We start from the raw sequence: 23,266 nt of genomic DNA, 5'->3' as shown, positions 1-23,266 counted from the left end.
AAAGCTCAGAGCTTCAGTTAAAGGGTCAGTTAACTTAAACACATGAACAAATGATTGTACACCGGACAGCTTAATGTGATGTCTTGATATTTATATTCATGTTTGTTAGTTGATGATTGAAGTTTACATGTTTGTAGAGAGTTTGACATACATTCTGTCTCCATTATCTTGTTTAAATGGACGGGTTTACCCCAAGGTTTTTGGATTATCTTCAGTAATCAAGTTACTATTGAAAAAGTGCATTTCTTTCGGTACTTTAAACATCAAAGGTGAAGCACCATCTAGTCCCATTTGATTCAAGGGAAGGCAGCTGTTTTTGATTGAAAAGTCTTGATTTTTTTTCAATAGCTCATGTCATGTGACCCTGTGACTCAATGCAGCATTGTAATGCACTAGAAAAGGAGGACACATTGGTTTTTGTCGGATTCCAGTGTTTTTTATTTTAATATTTCAATGAAAATTCAGTAGTTTCTTTATCTACAAATCTCAACATTCTAAATATTTAAAAAAATTGCAAAATTAAATACAAATAGATGTATCCTACTAGTCCATGGTATGAATAAGTGTTTGCATCAATTTGGTGTGAATGGGTCACAGGACATTGAAGCTATTGAAATAATTATTCATGACACAATAATAATCAAATAAAGTCTGCCACAAAATAGATTGTTCCATCAATTCATTGTTGATACTGAACATGTGTATTCACTGGTAATAGATGTTGAGTGACAGATGTTTTCAGTCATATTAGTTGTACATTAGTTATTTAAAGCCTGACGGTTCACCCTTTTCAGTAAACTGGGGCTGATATAGGGCCAAGAGCTCAGTATTTATCTTATCTCTATACACTTGCTCCTTATTTGTTTTATTAATTATTCATATTTATCTTGTGTTCTTTACTCTTACTTGTACATCTTTTGGTTTTATTCTAAGACACCTCAATCTCCTTACAGGATAAAAACGTTTTTTTCTAATATTAAACTGTCCATACTGGCCCTGAGGAGGTCCCTTCCTAATGTGATTCCGATGTTAGCAATGAGAGGCAAAATTCTAAATCCTTTCTTGTATTTTCTATAACAAAAATATATTGTCAAGTTAATCTCTCCCTAATGTGACTTGATAAGACTGTCATTGTGAAACCAAGAGTTTATTTTCCACAAAGAAACTCAGCATTCAACACTGTTCCAGGGAAACGCAAAGAGGGAAGTTCGTACTTATAAATGCTGCAAGTCTTGATTAGTCTAACTCAGACTGCTGAAGCAGCATGTGTCACTACCAACAAACATTAACGTAATCATCTTAATCACTATTATATCATGTTGAAACCTGTCTGTCAGGATGGGAGTGGTCTCTTTTCAGGATAACCAAAGTTCAGTTGACCAGGGGTAGATTTTGACGTTTTTTTTTCCAATTATGAGATAATATCTTTCAAGCAAAATGTGTTCTCCAGGGATGGTTGGCCAACACCTTACATAACAATACATGCTTGTTTTTTATTTAAGTTGCCCCCATCTGTAAGTCCCCAACTTTTTTGTTGACTAATCCTCGCATTGCGCTGTTGTCAATATGTCAGATTGATGTCAGATGAAAAAAGTAGAACTCATAGACAATTTGTTTATATTTATATATTAATTCCTTCCAGTTTATTTAAAGAAAAAGTACATGATAAAACACAATAAATAGTTTTTATTTACTGACAACGCGTGCCCCCCATTCAATTTATTTCAGGCGCATTTAATTTGAACTCTAAAGTGGTTGATTCCACTCAGGTCACCATGGCTACATCTCAATTAGTTCCCTAACTGAACCCCATTTAGTCTCAGTAGCTTTGCACTTGACCCTGTGATCTTTTGACATTAGTTAATGTGTTGCTGGAGCTGTGACGGCAGCTCCTCCAGGGAGCTGAGCCGATGCTCTGCAGGAAGGTCAGGGTGTTTATGCTTGTTGTCTCTGTCTAACAGGAACCCGTGGAGGCCCACAGAGCGAGAGGCCAGATAATCGTTCAGGTAGTGGTCCCCAATATGAGCTACGTTAGCAGCTGGTACTCCACATTTCTGCAGCGCCTGTTCAAAGATGGCTGGACTTGGCTTTGCTATTCCTGCTTTCTCTGAAGTTATTAAAAAGCTGAAGTGAGACAGCAGGCCACAAACACGTAAAATCTCTTTTAGGCGGTTGTCAAAGTTTGATACCACGCCAAGCTCCAGTCCTAGAGAAGAGCAACTCTCCAGGGTCTTCTTTGAGTCTGGAAATACCTGAAGCAGAGCGACAAAATACCAGTAAGTTAAAATGTTATGTGGTAATTAAGTCACTGCTGTTAACATTAATATAAAAAGCAAACAGTAGTAGCTTTACAAAGCAACAAGCTAGAAACTGATCCTAAAAGGCTTTTGATGATGACTGTGATTGCATACAAAAACCTTTACACATTTAGTTTTGCCTAATCTATGTTTTCAAACAAATAAGAAGCTGTATTTCCGGTTACAGCTGCATCTGTCAGACAACTAAAAAAACATTCAACTATTTTGATGCAATAACATACCAATCTAAATTGTAATTAAAATGGTAGAAAAATATGTTTTCAGATATCTCAAATATGGATATTCCTTGTATTTCTTCGTTTTATATCATATTAGACTAAATATATGTTTGGACTGAAAAAGACAAGAAATTAAAGACATCAATTTGCACCTTGCGATACTGGGATGGGCATTTCCACTATTTACTCACATTTTACAGATGAAACAATTGAGAAATAAAATGGAAGATAAATAACGATTGTATATTCTTTAGCTGCATCCATATTTCTGATGCATTGGAGAAGGAGTTTGTGTACATTTAACATTTTCAATTATTATTAAGTCTGTGTGTATGCAAGGTGTGTGATCAGTCCTTCACCTCCCAATTCTCTGCATCACAGAAGCTATAATAAAGGTTGTGAGCCATTGCATTGAGCAGGGCCGGGTCCTGCACCCTGCACTGGGAGAAAGTGTCCCGCACCACCCTGATCCACCAGGACCGTCCATCCAGGCCCTGACTGATGCCATAATTTGGGCTTCTGCTAGAATGATGTTGATATGCCTTAAGGAATGCAGCTTCGACCTCCACAGGATTGAGGTTCAGGCCCACTCGTTTAGCCTCCTTGCAGTACTGCTCTCCGACAGACGCACGCACCTTCAGCAGGGTGTCTTTCACATCCCATAGCACCCAGCGCAGGGGAGCTCGCATCACACCTACAGAGGAAACACCACAGACACAGGACAGATTCATGTCTAAGCTAAACACGAGAAATCATTCAGTAATCTCTATACTTACTAGACAAAGGCCTGTCATGTCAATCACATTATTGATTTATTGTAGAATATATGGACATGACCTCAAACTTTCTGTCTGACCTCAATATTGACCATTGTGGTTACATAAGTGTTTGTTTACATAGACATGTAGACATCATTTGACCCAACATGTTGCCAAAATAAGCAGTAAGGTTTGCCGTACCATAATAACACTTGGGCATTGTGCAGACAATGCATCATTTAATTGAGTCGAGGATTCATTTTATTTTAATTTTTTTGGTTTTGTTGTTTTATTTAATGTATTGAGTATCATTTTCACATTCTTATTGCAATTTTGGACTGTGTAGGGTGTACTTGCATTATTACGCTGTTATATTATAACATTTGTTGAACAATGTTCTTAAAATCATAAAAATATAATTTATTGCAATCATTTCTTGAAAAATATAATTTCCAACAAAAGTAGTTATGACCCGCATTACAATACTGTAATTGCCTTTTTGAAATGTTTTAAATTGAAGTGGTAATAATCAAATCCTTCTATATCTAGGTCAAATATGCCAATATAACGCAAAAGAGGTCTAGAGCAGGTCTTTTTATAGCTGACATTTTGATTTGTCATAGTGGGATAAGCATGAGTGTTACTATCATTAAAGCACCCACAAAGGTGTTTTAAATTACTCTGATTGGACCATTGCCTAGGTTAATAGGTGTGTTAGTAATTATAAGGGCATCAGACTTGGAAAAGTGCCAATGAAAATGATAAAGATGTACATTTGCCACGCCTTAAAAGGATATATATGTTCAGGTAGACTAACTCAAAATAGTCTGGGTAAACCTTTTACACAGCAGACATTTTTGACATACGAAAACCAGTAAAGCACATTTGTGTTTATTATGACAGTAAACCAGCATTTACAAGCACCCTGAAACTGCCTACTGTCACATGTTCAAATGTCCAGATAGAAATGTGCTTTGGTTGACATGGAAACAGGGCTGCCAACACTCACGCATTGAGCGTGAGAGTCACGCAATTAACCCATATCTCACGCACTCACGCCACACTTGCCTTTCCTCACGCTAAGTTTTCGTCCAAAATAAATGTATATAAATATAAAAATAAAGTGACGGAACAGCAAACCGAGCGGTCTACGAAATGAGACGGTCTTCTGGCTTAGTTCAGTAAAGTTGGAACGATATTGAGAGATTCTGATTTCACGGATCAATAACTCATGAACAAAACGTTGTTCAGACACAAATGACGTCTCCTAAGTACCGTGGTAAGGTTGACAACGAATTACAATCACATTTTGATCAAAAAAAGCCAATACGCGCCGTCCTCCGAGCTGGACACATTACATTGGTCCAGGGGCGGACTGGCCATTGGGAATACCGGGAGTTTCCCCGGTGGGCCGGTGCTGTGTGTGGGCCGGAGGGCCAAAAAAAAAAAAAGTTTATAAAAAAAAGAAAACAAATCTTTTTTTTTTACCTAAATCCTACCGGCCCACATTTGTAAGTGTTCCGGCCCAGCCCAGCCCAGTGTGGTGTGGCCAGGGTTGGGTTGTAACGGAATACATGTAACGGTGTTACGTAATCAGAATACAAAAATCAAGTAACTGTATTCAGCTCGCGTTACATTTGAAAAACGAGTAATCTGATTACAGTTAGGCCTACTTTCGTAAACCTGAAGTGAATACATTTTTATTGGAATTATTGGTGGAAAGATTTCCTCACAACATTTAATATTCATTACTAAAGGTACAGCCGAATCATCACAGCGCACAGATGGACCAAAAAGGGGAGCGTTTGAAAAAAATGTGCGGGTCCGCTCAGTGAAACGATAACAACGTAACATGGAGGAACAAAAGTCTGCATTTAAATCGTGTGTGTGTGTGTGTGTGTGTGTGTGTGTGTGTGTGTGTGTGTGTGTGTGTGTGTGTGTGTGTGTGTGTGTGTGTGTGTGTGTGTGTGTGGTTAAAACACATCAGCCACACCACTCTTTAGCCTTTCTAATGATTCTGAAGGTAAACACAGCGAAGGCAGTGAATGAAAGGCGGTGCGTGAAAGGCACTGCGCGCTCCTCTTCTCAGAGGTTGAGTTAACCCTCCCGCTGCCTCCTGGTGCCGCAGAGATTTCATGAAGTGAAGGAGGTTTTCCTTCTATAAAACAGCTGCGGGCTGCAGATACTGTGAGTGTCACAGACATGAATACATAGATCAAGGCAGACTGGTGCACACACTCTCCTGTTTTGCCAATCCGGTGCTTAAACAAATATAGCTCTACACCCCTGGCCGAAATGTCCTTAAAATGAAGTCCGAGTTCGACATTTTAATTCATGTCCTGCCAACACTGGCAGGACAGAAGGCGACACGCCCGTTCTAAGTCATGACATCCCAAGCTGCATCCCCAAAAAGTGTATTATGTTGTTACAACAGGGTTCAGGGGGAGTGGCTGTACGGCTGTACCCGTAGGATAGAAAAGGGGGAAGTGATGTCTGACTCAGAGGTGGCGCGGCTGTGGAGAAGAACGTGTTGCCCACATTCTGTTACTGAGTTTAGGCTAGTTAGCCAGCAGGTTTATTGTTTTGGGTGCAGTCACTTTTGCCTCCACTTGCTGTTCAAATAAATGTTGAAAGAAAAAGTTAATCTGTGTACAGTTCTGTTTTATATGGGTGTTGAAGAAGAAGAAGAATTGGGAGGGATGAAACCCTCGTTAATGGTCACACATGCAGAGCACACAGCACACACAGTGAAATGTGTTCTCTGCTTTTAACCCATCCTAGTACCAGGAGTCTAGTACTAGGAGCAGTGGGCAGCTATTGTACAGCGCCCGGGGAGCAATGGGAGTGAGGGGGGAAGGGGGATGTCCGGTGCCTTGCTCAAGGGCACCACGGCAGGAGGTGAACTGGGACCTCTCCAAGTAGAAGTCCACACTCCAAATAGGTCTGGTCGTGGACTTGAACCGGCGACCTTACGGCTCACAGTCCAAGTCCCTACTGACTGCCATAGATTTAGTCCCTAATTTTGCTCTCAAAATGGACCAGATTGATGCATTTAACTTCAACATTTAAAAAAAAATCTTCCCGGGGGAGCATGCCCCCGGACCCCCCTAGAGGAGGTGAGGTCCACCACCTGCCCACACCCCCTGTTAAATTGTCTCACCCACATTGAGGATGCTTCCTACGCCCATGTTTTATTCCATGTGTCAAGTCAGGCAAATTGGGTCCAAATGTTATTGCATCAAAGATCTGTTAACATTAAAATCGCTAAATATATGCCGTAACTACTTTGCTCTGGCAACTCAAGGGCTCAGGTAATGTGATTACTATATGAATAATGGTCCAAAATAACATAAAATGCATAGGGTTTTTTGTTAAGTAACATACTTTCGTCGCCGGCCGGCCGATACATGCCGCGCATTAAGTGGGCCTGTCTGTCAATTAATCCCCGGGCCACTTTTTCCCCCCAGTCCGCCCCTGCATTGGTCTCTATCTGCAGCCGGAGAAGAAACGAGTGCTCAGGGACCGTCTGCAAAGTGCAACTCCGAAAAAAGAGAATACAATAATATTCAATCACTATTATACAGCTTATTTCTACCAAACTCACTACACACATCAATAGTCTCCTGGTGGTCATACTACAGCAAGGAGTTTGGAAGAATATGCTTTGGAATCATTTTGGGGAATATAAAAATAGCACTTGATTGTAAGAGTCGCGGGTACACTGTGTATGTGCGTATTCCACTGGAGCACCCGGTACATTAATGGGAATCCCTAGTTTGTACATGTTCAATACATTTGTAACAGTGCACACATGAACGTTTTTTTTTTCGGTTCACCAAAAATAAAATCTCACTCCAAGCCATACTTGCCAACCCTCCCGATTTTCGCGGGAGACTCCCGATTTCACTGCCCTCTCCCGGTTTCCTCCCGGGTTTATATTTCTCCCGCATTTCTCCCGATTTCTGACAAAATCAGATTTACTCAGGACTGTTTCCACTCGGACTTTAATACAGCTACACCATTGTTTGGTTTCCATGGTAGCGCGTCTCTTTAGTAGCACGCGCAACTGAAAGTCTGAGAGGGTGAGGAAGATAGTCACAGCAAACAGAACAAGAATCGACAACTCGACCTTCTGCTCACTCCTTTCCTGTAAAATACAGGTCCAGCCCACACGCTCCATCAAGGATGATGCTTCAGGCCGCAAGGCAGTGCACTTATAACTACAATAAGCATGTTAAGCTCCGGCGATCCACTAGCACCCCCCCCCGTTTTGGAAATGCTCCCGATTTCTGAGGTCTCAAGGTTGGCAAGTATGCTGAACTCAAATGTTGGCAGCCCTGATGGAAATGTTTTGCTGTATTGTTAATGTCATTAAGAGTAGTTTGGGGGTACATTCATTGACTGAAATGTACTTAATGTCAATGTTAAAGATTATCTCTGAAAGATCATTTTCAATCCCTGCTGACAATGAAGCTTTGTGAGTAACTACTAAAGCTTTCGTCACTGTCAAAATACAATATACAAAAAACGTTGTTAATCAATACCTGCCTTATACCTCATACACTTATTAAAGTTATAGGATTAGAATATTGAAATACATTATATTTTCATATTATATTTAAATATAAAAACAGGAGTACATTTGTTAAAAACAAGTATCAGGTTTGAGGGAAGAAGAGTTTTTCCGAACTATTGAGAAGAAAATTCAGAAAAACCTAATATAGTGATAAAAATGTATGCTTGTGAATAAAATATTTTTGGCATATAGAACAATTAAATGAATTAGATATTCAAGAGCGCCGTCATCTTGACCATGATAGTAGAAACCGGGTGAAATAGCCACATTTTTTTTTTTTTAAATTAAAAAACCGGGGAAAAGTGAAAAAAAGTGTCCGAAAATAGGCACTCGTGAGGCGGGCAGAGTCTGATTGATTGAAAAGTTTATTAACAGCTTATATATTGGGTACAGTACAGTACAGCTCAAAACATACAATTGTTAAGGGGATGCAGACCAGAGAAAGACTTTCGTCTTGTTTACATCAGGGTCCCCCATTTCCAATTCATCATGTCATTTAAGACATATAAGACATATTTGACATACAGATGGCTTATTTACAATTTACATACAGGTGGTTTTTTACATACAGATTGCTTATTTACAATTTTCATTTTAGATTACGTTCTAATACATCCTAACCGGACATTTAAGACATACCAAGTCTACAGATATACAGTTAGTAACAGAGTCTAAAATGCGAGTATATACATAGATGGGGGGGGGGGGAAGCTGTCCATTGTACGACAGGTTGAGATTTGTACCATTACCGGGGCCAGTTTTGCAATGCTCTCCCCCGAAGGTGCTCTTTAAGAGAGGTTTTGAAGGTAAGTATAGTTTTACTTTCCTTTACAGTTGTGGGAAGAGTTTGTGGAGCTCCCTCTGGTGTTATGATCATGGTATTCCTTGACCTTTGGGAAGAATTTTGACATGTACATGGGTACCATAGAGGTGTAGTGGATCTTGTAGACCAGGCCCATTGCAAGTAGCTGTACTCTGTCGTCTACTCTAAGCCATCCTTGATTGATTGATTGAAAAGTTTATTAACAGCTTGTATATTGGGTACAGTACAGTACAGCTCAAAACATACAATTGTTAAGGGGATGCAGACCAGAGAAAGACTTTCGTCTTGTTTACATCAGGGTCCCCCATTTCCAATTCATCATATCATTTAAGACATATAAGACGTATTTTACACATCCTAGGTAGTCTCCTGTCAACTCCCGTTACATTCTTCCATGGTGTCATTTGAGCGAAAAACTTTTACGAGAACCAGGCTGGGGGGGTCAAAAGGGCTTGACCAAGGCCGACCCAAAGTGCACGGTGGGCGGACTCATCACCTCCGTGATGAGTCTCCATTGTGATTTGAAAACTTCCATCAAACGAGTCCTTCGGTGGGCGGGGAAAAACGCGTCAGAATCGTCACTTCCTGTACTGACAGTGGAGGTGTCCTGAGACTGGAGGTCTGCACCGGAACTGTCCTGAGAGTGGAGGTCTGCAGGCAGGCTCCCATGAATTAAAAGGGGATGTCACTAATGAATAGCTATTCTAAAACTGGTCATGACCTAGGTCCTATGCTATGTAACGTTGAAACTACCGTAACGCTACCTAGCTGCGCAATAATTATGTAGGCCTACTTGCAGGCTGTTAGCTAACACTACACTCGTTGATTTAGTATCATACTCGTTTATTTTCAGGCTTACGTTAATACACGAAGCTATGTAAGAAAGATACTCCAGCAAACACAGTACACAAGTTGTGACAGTTTAAACGTACCGTAGTCAACCCTTCGCCACTGTTGTCAACACTGAGCAGTGAGCTACGGTCAGCAGCCTGTCTTCTTCTGCGGTGTTTTTATTTTTTACAGGAGCTTCTTCTTCTTGGTTTTTAGAGGCGGTTGGCATCCAGTCGTTGCATTACCGGCCTCTACTGGATTAATAATACAACTACATTTTACATTTACCTAAACTAAGTACTCTCACACACATCTCTGTCAGGTCTCCTGTTGTTGTGGGGTCCACGGTTACTGTATGATAATAGCCATATTTAACAGCACTTATTTTATTGTTTCTGACCTTAAACTTAAGGAAACATCATGTTTGACATGTGTACTCTAACTTCAGCTCAGTTTGCTTTGTACCAGTCATACCAACTGATGGTGAGAGGTCAATTCATACCGCCAGACTTCACCTATACTTATTTTTAATGGTTTAAGTTACATGAGAATTTATAACTTCAGCTCATTTGTTATATGCCAGTTGAGGTGGTTTGGGCCCCTTATAGGCCGCCTAGGGTCGTGATCCAGGCACGTCCAGCTGGTAGGAGACCAAGGGGCAGACCCAGGATCAGTTGGAGGGATTATATCTCATATTTCCACGCTGGCCTGGGAATGCCTTGGAACCCCCCAGTCAGAGCTGGTTGATGAGGCGATGGAAATATACATTTGAGGCCATTTGCTGGAAATGCTATCTCCGTGACCCGACTCCAGATACGCGTTAAAAGATGGATGGATGGATACCTTGTATGTCTTAGAAATGTCTATAAGCGTAACGCTAGTAAGCTAATATCTAAGAAAGTGTGTGTGTCTAAAAATAAGAAAGTTAATTAATGTGAACCGTCACATTATCATATGTGTTTATTTGTTATGTACATGTGGAATGTTTGACCAGTTGATGGAACAATGACGGCCCAACTTCGGCATCTTTCCCAAGGAGAAAAAAGAACGGTGTATCTAAAGTGTTGATCTTATTGTTTATCATTAAGCTATGCAAATTATTTAAAGGTACTACATAAATGTATTATAGTATAAGTACCATATTTACCTCTGAATTAATAGTGGAGTAGAATTACAAAGCAGCATAAAATGGAAATGCTCAAGTAAAGTACCTCAAAATTGTACTTCGTTTCTTATCACCACTGCACCTCAGTATATTTCCATACATCTTAACCAACATTTATGCAAGAGAGTGGACAAAACAACTTGATCTTTTCAAATGAAAACTTTTATACTTAAGAAAAAACAATAAAGAAACAAGGTAAATAACAATACAATGAAATCTGTAAGATCTGGATTTAAAGCTGCTGTTTTTAGCAGACGGACCAGTCCAACAGTTCATTCAGCAGGGATTGCTGGGGGCCATGGCTCTTGGAGGCGATGTATTCTTCGCGTTGAGCGTCTGCTTTCAGCCGGCGTTTCTCCCTCTTCTTCTCGCGGTTCTGCTGGTACTTTCCAACCCAATGTCCAACTGAGAGTCTGTCCTTCTGCATGGACTGCAGGGTCTCTCTGGCCTCAGCTGTTTTTCCTTCAGATAAAAGAAGATACAAAGTTTACTTGCATGTTAATAAACAATTCAACACAAGGCCTCAATAGAGGAATCTGACACACATGCATGTGGAGTATCTGATTACATGTAACCACATTATTTTAGGGAGGCTGTGGCGCAGTGGACTAGTGCATTGGTGTTCGGATCAGGGGAGCACAGGTTCAAACCCCACTGCAGTCAGCATGTCGTTGTGTCCCTGGGCAAGACACTTCACCCCAAATTGCTCCTGTGGGGATTGTCCACAGTATTGAGTATGTAAGTCGCTTTGGATAAAAGCGTCTAACAAGTAACATGTAATGTTAGGACTGTCTTAGGGAAGACAGCTTTTAGATGTGCAGCGCCACTGTCTTGGAATAGTCTGCAACTGAAATGGAAACTGAGCAATCTGGTGCCACTAAATGTTTTTAAAGCTCGGTTGGATGCTACTCAATCGGAAGCTGTTGGTACCTGTACATGTGGATAGTTATGTAAATTGTAATCCCTGTGATGATGATGTAAGATGTCCTTTTGTTGTTCTGTTAATGTTTTTATGTTTCATGTGGAACCTACTTGAGCAGGTCTCCCTTGTAAAAGAGTTCAATGATCTCAATGGAATTTATCTGGATAAATAAAGGTTTGAAATGAAATGAAATGAATGTAATAATTTAAACAGGATAAAAAATGTATGTATTCGATTACAAACTAAAAGAAGTAACCATATTACTGTTACATTTTTAATACACATTTCACATAACTGTATACGGTTTGTTGAAAGCAATAATATTACGTTGAACCTAATAATTGTTATTTAAGGTGAGACACTACAGATGAATAGGGTAATTTTTTTTACTTAAAGATATCAGCTAGGAATTTCTCCAGTTAATTACTTACATTAAGACAATTGTTTTTTGTATTACAAGTTTTCTGAAATAGCATGTTTAAATATGCAAATTCGCCATACTCTCATTAAATATGCACATATTTTAACACATTTCAGGAACACAAATCTGTACATTGGATAAAGCCAGGTTCAAAATTATTGTTTCATTTTGTAGTCAGCATCTAAGGATGTTACAGAAGGGATTTTGGATATCTCTTTCTATCACTCCATAAATCAGAAAATACTGTCAACAGCCCTAAAATATAAATGTTTGCCATGTTTTTAGGTATAACATTGATAACATATAACAATGATATATGAACAAACCCTTCTGTAAAAGCCTTCAGAATATTGATAGGAATATAACTGGAAGGTTTGGTGTATGGAAGTGCTACTGAAGTGGACATTTCTATGGAAGCCTGTTTGCGCCACAGGAACAAAACAAAAAAAAATCCTGTAAGTCATTATGATGACTTAGTTATCTCATTATATTGACTTACTATCTCATTATATTGACTTACTATCTCATTATATTCTAGGCGTAGAAAGCTGGGTCGCTGTGCTGCGACGTGGGGACGGGCAGCAGGAAGAAGCGAAGGAGCGAAGGAGCGCAGCCCGCCCGCAGGCGAGCGTGCAGCGGCGGCGGGCACGAAGTCCTCGGGAGGAATGAGCGGTATCCCCGGGAGGCAGGAGCAGTCTCCCCGGGAGGAAGGAGCTGTGGACAGGGGAGAGGCCAAATGGGGTCCAGAAGTGCGCCACCCAGGCGCCGATGACAGCGTGGGCGACGTCCGAAGCCGACGTCGAGGCAAACCGTTAGCCGAACCGTGAGCCGCGGTTAGAGGAGAGGCCAGGCAGGGTCCAGAAGTGCGCCACCCACGGGCCGATGAAAGCGTGGGCGACGTCCGAAGCTGTTGCCAAAGCGAGGGAAGAGGCCAGACAGGGTGCCGAAGCGCGCTACCCATGGGCCGATGAAAGCATGGGCGACGTCCTAAACTGTCGAGGCGATAGGGAAGAGGCCAGACAGGGTCCCGAAGCGCGCCATCCATGGGCCGATGAAAGCATGGGCGATGTCCAAAACTGCCGAGGCGAAAGGGGAGAGGCCAGACAAGGTCCCGAAGCGCGCCACCCATGGGCCGATGAAAGCATGGGCGACGTCCGAAACTTTCGAGACGAGACGGGGTCCAGAAGTGCGCCACCCAGGCGCCGATGAAAACGTGGGCGACGTCCGAAACCGCCGTCGAGGTGGTGAAAAAGCGAGAGTGTCCACACGAGGTCGACCGTCTGATCGAACCTCCTCTCAGGCACCGGAAAAAGCTCAAAAGGGTCGTCCTGTCCACGATCAAAAACAGGTGGGTGAAATTGTGAGAGGATCCACACAAGGTCAACCAGGCTTGGTCGAACCTCCTCTCCGGCACCACCAAAAAGGGTTAACAGTCAGATGTTAACATATGGAAGCAGTCAGCTGTTAGCTGCTAGCCATCAGTCGTCGTTGTTAGCTGTTAGCCGTTGCTAGCCATTGTTAGCCGTTAGCTGCCGTTGTTAGCCGTTAGCTGTCAGCCGTTACTAGCCGTTGTTAGTCGTTAGCTGTCGTTGTTATCCGTCAGTCGTCGTTGTTAGCCGTTAGCTCTTAGCCGCTGTCTACGGCCGTTAGCTGCAAGCCGGTAGCCGTTATTCGATGTCGTCGGCCCCGGAGTCTCTGCCAGGCGGCGTGCCTCTACCAGGGAAGGTGCCGCTGCGTGTAATGGCCAGCACCCCAGGGGTAAATCGCCGGGCGGCCAGGAAGAACCGGTCAGCTTCTTCGGTTAAAGCGCGAGGCTCAACACTAGCCGTGTTAGCAAGCGCATGTCCCGAAGAAACAGTCCCATGAACAAATATCCGCCATGTTGTTAGCCACCCTGCTAGCATATCAACGGCTAAAGCTACAACAGAGCCTCCCTCCCCCCACCACCACCCCACCTCTCCAAACACCACGGCAGGCCGCAAGCCGGTTGCTGTAACGGACAAAGACAAATATCTGCAAGCTGACGACATTGTGCATTTAAGCAACAAAAATTTACTACATATTTTTCCTCTGAACACTAACAACCTGAGACACAAACTGGCTGAACTCAGGCAGCTATTCATGAACGGTAAGGCAAGCATATTATGCTTTTCTGAGACCAAATTGGACAATTCCATTACAGATTCAGAGATTGAAATTGAAGATTATCTTGTAGTGAGAAGGGACAGGAACGTGAATGGAGGTGGTGTCTGCATGTACATACATAAAGACACCAATTTCAAAAACCGTACTGACCTGCATCATGAAAATATTGAATCTGTGTGGGTTGAAATTCTTTTTGACAATGCTAAATCTGTAATAGTCGGGACAATCTATAGACCACCGGAACAGAGTGACTTTTATGATACATTAGATGGGTGTTTGGCTGATGTGGGGGGTGTAGAGACAATTATTATTGGAGACTGGAACACGGATATGCAACGTAAAGACAGGTCCGTCCTCAAGTCCTTCAGTAGGATTTGTGATCTGCACGGCTTCAGCCAGCTAATCACCCAACCCACCCGGGTATGTGAAACAACACAAACTACCATTGATCTCATTCTGACCTCTGACAAGTCCAGGATCTCCAGTAAAGGGGTTATAGCATGCGGTTTAAGTGATCATTATATGATATTCTGTACCCGCAAAAAGCTAAAACAAAGGGCCGGCTGTCACAAAACAGTCATATCTAGAGACCTCAAAAACTACTCTAGCGAGGTCTTTAACCTAGAACTGGAGAGCCTGGACTGGTCAGATGAGCTCAGTGGTACACAAGTTGAAGAAACATGGCTTGGTTTCAAAAACAAATTCTCTGCAATACTCAATGATTTGGCCCCCCTAAGAACAACCAGGGTAACAAATCGCGCTGAGCCGTGAATGCACTCCGGCCTACTGACCACCATGAAAACCAGAGACAAAAAATACTCTGAGTTTCATAAAAGTCAGTCAATGCTTTCCAAAAGCACGAGCAGTGAACTCCAGGCCCACGTGACTGAACTAAAAATTGAAAGAAACAGACTAAGAAATGACGTAAGCTCCATGATCAAAACTGCCAAAAAGAATTTCATCAATGTCAAAACTGAAGAAAACAAAAATAAACCCCGTGAACTTTGGAAATTACTCAACCAGCTTGGCTGCAGTAAAAAACTCAAAATGAGATTTTCTAACTTAAACATAAAGACAGATAACAGGCTCATCACAGACAAACTGGATGTGGCCAAGTACTTGAACATTTTTTTCACAAACATAGCCACAACTCTTGTAAATAAATTACCCTCCCACTCAGGGCTTTTTGGAGTGGATCACATCATGACCTACTACAAAAACCTAGGAGTATGCAAAGATGATTTCAGTCTAGCAAGGGTAACAACAGCAGAGGTACTCATTAAACTGAGCGCCCTCCAACCTAACAAGGCCACTGGCCACGACAATATCCCCTCCAAATTCCTCAGAGACACAGCAACCGCCATCTCACCAGTCATAACTCACATAATTAACCTCTCCATAAAACAGGGGAAAGTACCCAAAGACTTCAAAATTGCAAGAGTAACCCCCCTGCACAAAAAGGGCAGCAAATTGGACCAGGCAACTACCGCCCTGTTTCTATACTTACCTCCATCTCGAAAGTCATGGAAAAAATAGTATATGAACAGGTCGAAAAGTACCTCGCGGAAAAGAAACTAATCTATGAATTTCAATCTGGCTTTAGAACATCCCACTCCACTGACACATGCCTTCTTTATTTGAGCGACCACATCAAACAAAAGGTGGACGAGGGCAAATACTGCGGCATGGTGATGCTGGACCTACAAAAGGCTTTCGACACTGTCAATCACCCCATTCTGATTGACAAGCTAAAAGCAATTGGTTTTGATAAACTATCTGTGAGCTGAATGCAATCCTACCTGGAGGGGAGAGAACAGATGGTGGAGGTAAACGGTACTCTGTCCCCCCCCCTCCCAGTGAGCTGTGGTGTTCCACAAGGAAGCATATTAGGTCCGTTACTGTTCCTAATTTATGTAAATGAAATGTCATCAGCATGTGACTGCAACTTGTTACTGTTCGCGGACGACTCAGCCCTGCTGGTCTCTGACAGGAGCAGATTGCAGGTTGAAAAAACCCTCAGCTCTGAGTTCGGCAGAATCTGCACCTGGCTCGCCGATAATAAATTATCATTACACCTGGGTAAAACAGAGTCCATTCTCTTCGGTTCGAAACATAATCTCAGCAAATCCGACGACTTCTCAGTTGCAGTGGGCGACATTATTGTCACAAGTAAGAAGGAAATTACATACCTAGGATCTATTCTTGAGGCAAACCTCTCCTGTGACAAAATGGCTTCCAATGTAATAAAAAAAGTCAATCAAAGAACTAGATTCCTATACCGGATCTCCTCTCTGGTAAACAAAAACACCCTGAAAACTCTGGCAGGAGCACTCATTCAAGGGTACTATGACTATGCTTGCACGTCATGGTACCATAGCACCTCCAAGGCGCTAAAAATAAAACTTCAAACATCGCAAAATAAACTGGTCAGACTACTGCTTGACCTTTCATCTAGAACCCACCTCACCTCTGCCCACTTTGACAACCTAGGATGGCTTAGAGTAGACGACAGAGTACAGCTACTTGCAATGGGCCTAGTCTACAAGATCCACTACACCTCTATGGTACCCATGTACATGTCAAAATTCTTCCCAAAGGTCAAGGAATACCATGATCATAACACCAGAGGGAGCTCCACAAATCATGTGAAACCCAGATTTGGCACAAAAAAGGGGGAATACACGTTTCGAAATTATGCCACATCAAGGTGGAACGCTCTTCCCACAACTGTAAAGGAAAGTAAAACTATACTTACCTTCAAAACCTCTCTTAAAGAGCACCTTCGGGGGAGAGCATTGCAAAACTGGCCCCGGTAATGGTACAAATCTCAACCTGTCGTTCAATGGACAGCTTCCCCCCCCCATCTATGTATATACTCGCATTTTAGACTCTGTTACTAACTGTATATCTGTAGACTTGGTATGTCTTAAATGTCCGGTTAGGATGTATTAGAACGAAATCTAAAATGAAAATTGTAAATAAGCAATCTGTATGTAAAAAACCACCTGTATGTAAATTGTAAATAAGCCATCTGTATGTCAAATATGTCTTATATGTCTTAAATGATATGATGAATTGGAAATGGGGGACCCTGATATAAACAAGACGAAAGTCTTTCTCTGGTCTGCATCCCCTTAACAATTGTATGTTTTGAGCTGTACTGTACTGTACCCAATATACAAGCTGTTAATAAACTTTTCAATCAATCAATCAATCAAGTCTGGTTCTTCCGTACCTAGTAGGTCGCGTATCGTCTCCATGTGGTCGGAAGGTTTGCTGTCTCCCAGTGCCGAAACGATGTGGGAATGGCGAGCGACGTCCTCGGCCATTCCGCGGAGGGCGCACCGAGCCTCAGTCCGTGTGCACGAGGCAGCCACGGACGTCTCCAAAAATCTCCGGCAGTTGAAGAAAAACTGCGTTTCTAGCCATGTTCGGTTCAGTCTCGGAAACTTCTGCGAGACTGATGTCGGGGTCACCAGTGTAGTGCCTAGAGAAGGGAGTCAGAGGCCTTGCATCGAAGGTGCAAAGTTGGCTTTATTAAGCAGCAGAAAACCACATGTTGCTGGCTTGAAGCCCGGGAAGCAAAGAGGAAGAAGTAAGGAGGGCACACAATAAGTACAGTCAACAACACATATGTCCATGCGGAAACAATACCCCCAACCTGTATTTCCATGAGTGAATTATGTAACCTAATTATGGTCACTACAATGTTTCAGTTTCTTCAGTGTAACGGATTGCATTAAAAAAAAAAAAACACCCCAACCCTGATGATACATAGGCTACCGTCAGACTTTGGATTTGGTTTGGCAGCAAACTGGAGATAGGTGGCATCAACGACAGGCCTGTCCATTTCTTTCTCTGCAACCCAGTTGTTGTGGAGAGTTTTCTTCTTTCTCTCAGGTGACTTCAGGTCGGGGATCTGAAGGTTTTTTTGTCTCTGTAGGTTTTCTAATGCTCTCTCTCAAGTAGGTTTGTGTGCAATGACCAGCAGTGAGGCCTCAGTTGGTTTGGAGATCTAGCAGAGTTCTATGTTCATGTGAAGTTCTGGAGCAGAATTCCAAATGTACCAAGGTAATACTGTTTAACTACTATAATGTTCTTCTGCCTATGTGTTATTCTGTCTGTTATTTTGTTATGTTAAGTCCCTGTTTGACATTTTTTTGTTTCTTTCTGAAGAGTTTATTTGCATTTTTCTAATAATTATTCTCATTTTGACCCCTGTTCTGGTTGCTAAATGTCCCTTTATGTAATGTTTTGCAGGTGAACGGGCCAAAAGTGTAACTAAATTAACATCATGGTTAATCAGCTGTGTGTGTGTGTGTGTGTGTGTGTGTGTGTGTGTGTGTGTGTGTGTGTGTGTGTGTGTGTGTGTGTGTGTGTGTGTGGTTTACAGGTTTTTAATAATTTAAATGACTTGTAATTAGGGATGCACGATAATTATCGGCCCGATAATTATCGGTCCGATATTAGGAATTATGACATAAACCTGATACCAGTATTAATAGCCCCGATAATATACAATATATTTTTTGGGTAAAAAAAAGAAAAAAATACTGCGGTGTGGGTGGAGGGGCGCTTGTTTTTCACTCGGCTCCTCCCGTTTTGCCAGTACTGTGGTATTAGTGGTTTAGGAAGAGGGGAGTTCTTCACAAATCCAGCGCTCCCTAACTCATGCCTGGCTGTGACGTAAATGGTGTGCGGCCGTGAAGCTAGGACAGTAAACAAACATGTCGTCGGTGGTATGGGCGTTGGAGCTATGTGCAACTCAAGGCATATGCTCGAACCGGAGCTGCCTGGACGCTGCAATCATGTTGCGCACTATCCGTGCTGAGTGTGCTGACTTTTCGTACAATGTCCCACTGTCTGGCTTCCTGCATAAAGTCAAGTGCTCGGCGCAGTTGTGGCGAAATGTCGCTCCTCTGTTTTCATTTAAACAGCTCCTTATATCCGTTAGCGCAGCTAGCTAGCACCAGATGCTAACAACAATAATGCACGTAAGGTCTCTCTCTCGCTCGCTCGGGCCACACATACATACACACACCCTCCCGGTCCTCCAGATGGCCAGTCGGTGCCTGCCGGTGAGCGTGGAAGTGTGGTCTGCCACAAGCGGGCGGCAGGCTGTCAGCATCAGCTTGTAGATGGTATTTTAAACTCGATGCACTCTGAAACTACGGGGCGGCCAAGGAAAAAAAATACACATGCGTTAATCGCGTTAAAATAATTAGTGGCGTAACATTTTTTTTATTATCGGTATCGGTCTTGAGAAGCAGGAAGTTATCGGTATCGGTTTCAAAAAACCAATATCGTGCATCCCTACTTGTAATGTCCTCTTCGCGCGGGGACCGGGTATAGGAAGGACCAGAGCCATATAATAGAAGAATTACGACATCTCCGTTCACTCCAATGGACCACTTTTTTACAGCAATGGCGGATCGTGGAGCCTCTCAATCGTTCCCCGGAAATTAGCGCCAAGGCTAGCAGAGCTGTAGAGTTGCAGCATAATAGACCGTTCGTGACGGACTTTTAAAGGTAAGAAGAAGTTTAAAGATTTATATTGCGGATATTATCAGTACATCTGATTCAAATTAACATGTGTATTAAAGGATGTCAGTGGATTATCCCTAAATTAGTAGATTTAGGGAACGTTTACAGATAACAGATTAAGCTAGGATACCGAAGCAAGTTAGCAACAGACGTTGAACAGCCTTTTAATTGTAAATTCCGTTCTCTTAATGTCATTTCGTCCAACGTTGTTGAATTAGAGAAGAGGGGCTTCTAAACGGGATTGTATGCGGGGTTTGGAGGGAGTTAAATATTAGATAAATATAACTTTGGTGCGTGTAAGAGTGAGTGTTTTTAGCAGAGCCATATTGTGTCCTTGTGATTATGTTGATTATTACCTGGCTGTCTGTATAATGTTGCAGCTCAGCTGATTTTGGATTGATGGCAAAGGGAGAGGGACTTAAGTGAGAGTGAACACACAAGGTAAGTTTAATAATACTGTTTTATATAAGTAAGCATACTAAACATGTATTCTATCACTGTATTATATAAGTAATCGTGTTAGTAACCTACTGTATGGCAGGTGGAGGGGCAGTGATGTTACAGGTGGAGGAGCAAAACTGCAAGACTGCAAACTCACAAGACAGAGAAATCAAAGTTTGTTCTCCAGAGAAGAAGTTGATTTCACTTCAATTTTTTATTTCATATTTTCTAAAGATGTGGAAATGGCAAAAAATAATAATTGAGAGCTGTAACCAAGACAACTGTAACAACATGAGTAGAGAGCCACCAAGGTTTTTCAAGTCCCTCTCTTACTCCATTTTGCCAACCCAAACTTCCAGGTACATGACGGGACACCTTGCTTGTTTTTGTTGTTTGCGCTCCTCTGGCTGGGTGCTGGCAGGTGGAGGGCAGTGATGTTGGCAGGTGGAGGGGCAGTGATGTTACGGGTGGAGAAGCAGTGATGTTAGCTGGGTGCTGGCAGGTGGAAGAGCAATGTTTAGTCCAAATATTTCCATTGCAACGGCTAATGGAAATGATTGCAGCTGTGGATCTGTTTGGGGGTTGCTGGATGTGGTAGCTTGGCTGCTGTTGTTCCTTTTCACCTTTTTGGATTGGCTCTTGCTTCCAAAATAGCCATCTTTTAATTTTATTTTTTTTCTGTCATTTCTGATTTGTTTGGCCTCAATTCTCAGCCTCAGCCGTATGAATCTTTTTACGAGTTTTTGTTGTACTCCACAGCATGACGGAAGCCTGAGCTTCTTTCTCCAAGACACCCAATGCGTTGGGGAGCTGCATGAGGGAGGAACCAGTCTTGGTCCTAAATAGTTCCTCAATTTGGTGAATGAAGTCAAAGGCTTCTTGGGAGGGACGACAAAGAGCACCTGCCTTGGAGTCTTTCAAGTCCACTAACAAGCTGTTGTCACCAGAAGGACTCTCATCATGGTGCTCTGTTGCAATTTTGCATTTTTCACAGATGCTGGCAAACTTGATGATTTTGTGGACGATGTAGCCTGCAAGATGGAAGATAATACATTTCTCAGTTTTTGTGAGGTCAGGTGCTGCTCTGTTCACCGCCATCAGCTGTTCCACTCTGACTGATGGAGTGATTTTTGGCTCCCCTGTGTCCAGGAAGTCTGCCAAAAAGCTACTGTGGTCTTCCTCGTAGCTCCCAGAGCTGATGGTGGTGAGGAACTGCCCCACAGATATGATTCTCAGTGCATGATGGAATTCCACTGGAGTTGGGACAGGATTTTTAGACCTCACACAGCTGAATGTATTTTCAAGGCAGTCTTATGTGAACCTTGACATTAACACAAACCTGTGTCCTTGTGTAAGCATCTCCTCTTGTATGGCCAAAATTGATGTTGTTGCCATTATCACCCCTGTTTGAACAGGCTTCCAACCTCCCTTTTGACCTATCTTTATCCCACGAAACAGATGGACGATGTTCTGGAGGAAGGTGATGGCCTTTTGGTACTCCTCCATCTTGAGCCTCCTCAGGGCTGTAATTGGATGGCGAGATGACATCAGATCAAACCAACGATCAACCTGTTCCAGGAACCACGCTGTCGTCAGGTATGACAGAGGGCGGTTTTCTTGCTGCACCATGTATTTCAGCCCAGCACTTGTAGCCTTACTGAACACATTTAGAGCAAAACCAACCTTCATCTTATCAAAGTGACTTGGCTCGATGGCTGCAGCTGAAAGATGGGGAGCTATTTTTAAGGCCATCCCTTCCTGAAAGGTCAATAAGTCCTTAATGGGGACCACAGAAACCTCGTTAGAGGGGAGGTTCTCTCTGTTAACAACATCCTCAGGAATTATGAAGACCTGCCCACGGACAAGGGCACTTTTTAAAAATGTTACCAGATGTGGGACATCGGGCATGAAATAGAGCTGCCTGTCTGGTTTTGCTGGATGTGGCACCGATGTTTTATTTTGGTCCACCCCAAAGGATTTCCACATGGCTCGGTTAGGGCTACCCATGTCGGTGGTGACATCAAGCACATTTAGCCCTATGGATGCTGCCCTTATATCAATAATGATTGGCCTGTACTCTGCTCCATTGGTAGAATTGCCAGTGTAATGATATGCCACTACTTGCTTCCACCGTGTTGTGTTTCCAGCCAACATAAACACACAAGCATGTGTTGCCACCCCTGTGTGACCTGGTTAAGTCACATCACCGTACAGTTTGCCTGGAATCATGTCTAACTCCACACTTGGTGTGATTGCCATTTCATCCAATGTCAACACACACTCCCTTTCAAGGTCTGTCAATCTATCTGCCTTCAATTTTAGGAAATCAAAGACCTCTGTCAACACACCAGGCTCAAACTTAACACATTGCATCCTTCTTTGCAGTGTCCTTATTCCTGGAAGGGGAATCTTCAATTCCTGCAGAGTTTTGTAACCTGTTGGTCCGCTTGCAAAGCGAATTTTTAAAGCCTTCTTAATTGTCTCATTGCTCCATTTCATCCCCTTTGTGGTGAGTCTGTCTAATGCCTTCAGTTGGTCTTTTGAAAACGTTTTCTTATATTTCTTGTCTCTAATTTTCATTGTTTTCTTGAGAGCTGCATTTTCCTTCCTGATTTTTCTTAGTGCAGCCTTTGCTTTTTTGGTGATTCCTTCTTGGCTCTTTAATTTTCGAACATTTTAAATATTATACCACTTAAAAATAACAAATATTACTTTTCTTACTAAGAGTTCATACTTATTATACCTGTGTCACCTTTCACACTATAGCTGTGATCATGAGCTATGGGCTTTGTAGATACAGGTCCCGGGGTGAATCGTGGTGCAGGGGCCCTTCTCTTTTTGACCACAGGGCGATGCACGAAGATGGTGGGTATAGCCTCTGCTCTCAGCCTAGTCTTGCCCTTTTTTGTCTTGACAAACTGGTCTGCATCAAAATGTGCCTGCGGAGTGACTTGAGGTTACTTCACACACAGAACAACTGTGTCTGAATCTTGTCTGCCCACATACATATTCCATAGTGGTTGAATACACAATATTAGGAAACACTTTATACTTACTGGACATGTTATACTCATTACATACTGTATATAAAATATGACCAAGAA

General features: G+C 42.4%; 1 protein-coding gene across 1 annotated transcript; it reads right to left on the bottom strand.

The window, feature by feature from the left end:
* Window positions 1-1,610: 1,610 nt before the first annotated feature.
* Window positions 1,611-9,707, bottom strand: hdhd3 (haloacid dehalogenase-like hydrolase domain containing 3). Its single transcript, XM_034218966.1, has 3 exons — window positions 9,626-9,707; window positions 2,896-3,230; window positions 1,611-2,252 (listed from the first exon to the last, which is right to left on the bottom strand). Exons 2-3 carry the CDS (start codon window positions 3,223-3,225, stop codon window positions 1,857-1,859), a joined length of 726 nt encoding a protein of 241 aa, XP_034074857.1. The 5' UTR covers window positions 3,226-3,230; window positions 9,626-9,707; the 3' UTR covers window positions 1,611-1,856.
* Between the last annotated feature and the right edge of the window lie 13,559 nt (window positions 9,708-23,266).

Source organism: Gymnodraco acuticeps, unplaced genomic scaffold (assembly GCF_902827175.1).
Source record: "Gymnodraco acuticeps unplaced genomic scaffold, fGymAcu1.1, whole genome shotgun sequence".
Lineage (NCBI taxonomy): Eukaryota > Metazoa > Chordata > Actinopteri > Perciformes > Bathydraconidae > Gymnodraco > Gymnodraco acuticeps.
The sequence above is the reverse complement of the archived record's forward strand: the minus strand, read 5'-3'. Positions and strand labels throughout refer to the sequence as shown.

Bases quoted from the DNA above. Each gene is read 5' to 3' on its own strand.
- hdhd3 (XM_034218966.1), bottom strand. From the start codon at position 3,225: ATGCGAGCTCCCCTGCGCTGGGTGCTATGGGATGTGAAAGACACCCTG. The intron at 2,253-2,895 runs GTGAAGGACTGA...GCTCTGCTTCAG, and splicing joins GTGATGCAGAGAATTGGGAG to GTATTTCCAGACTCAAAGAA.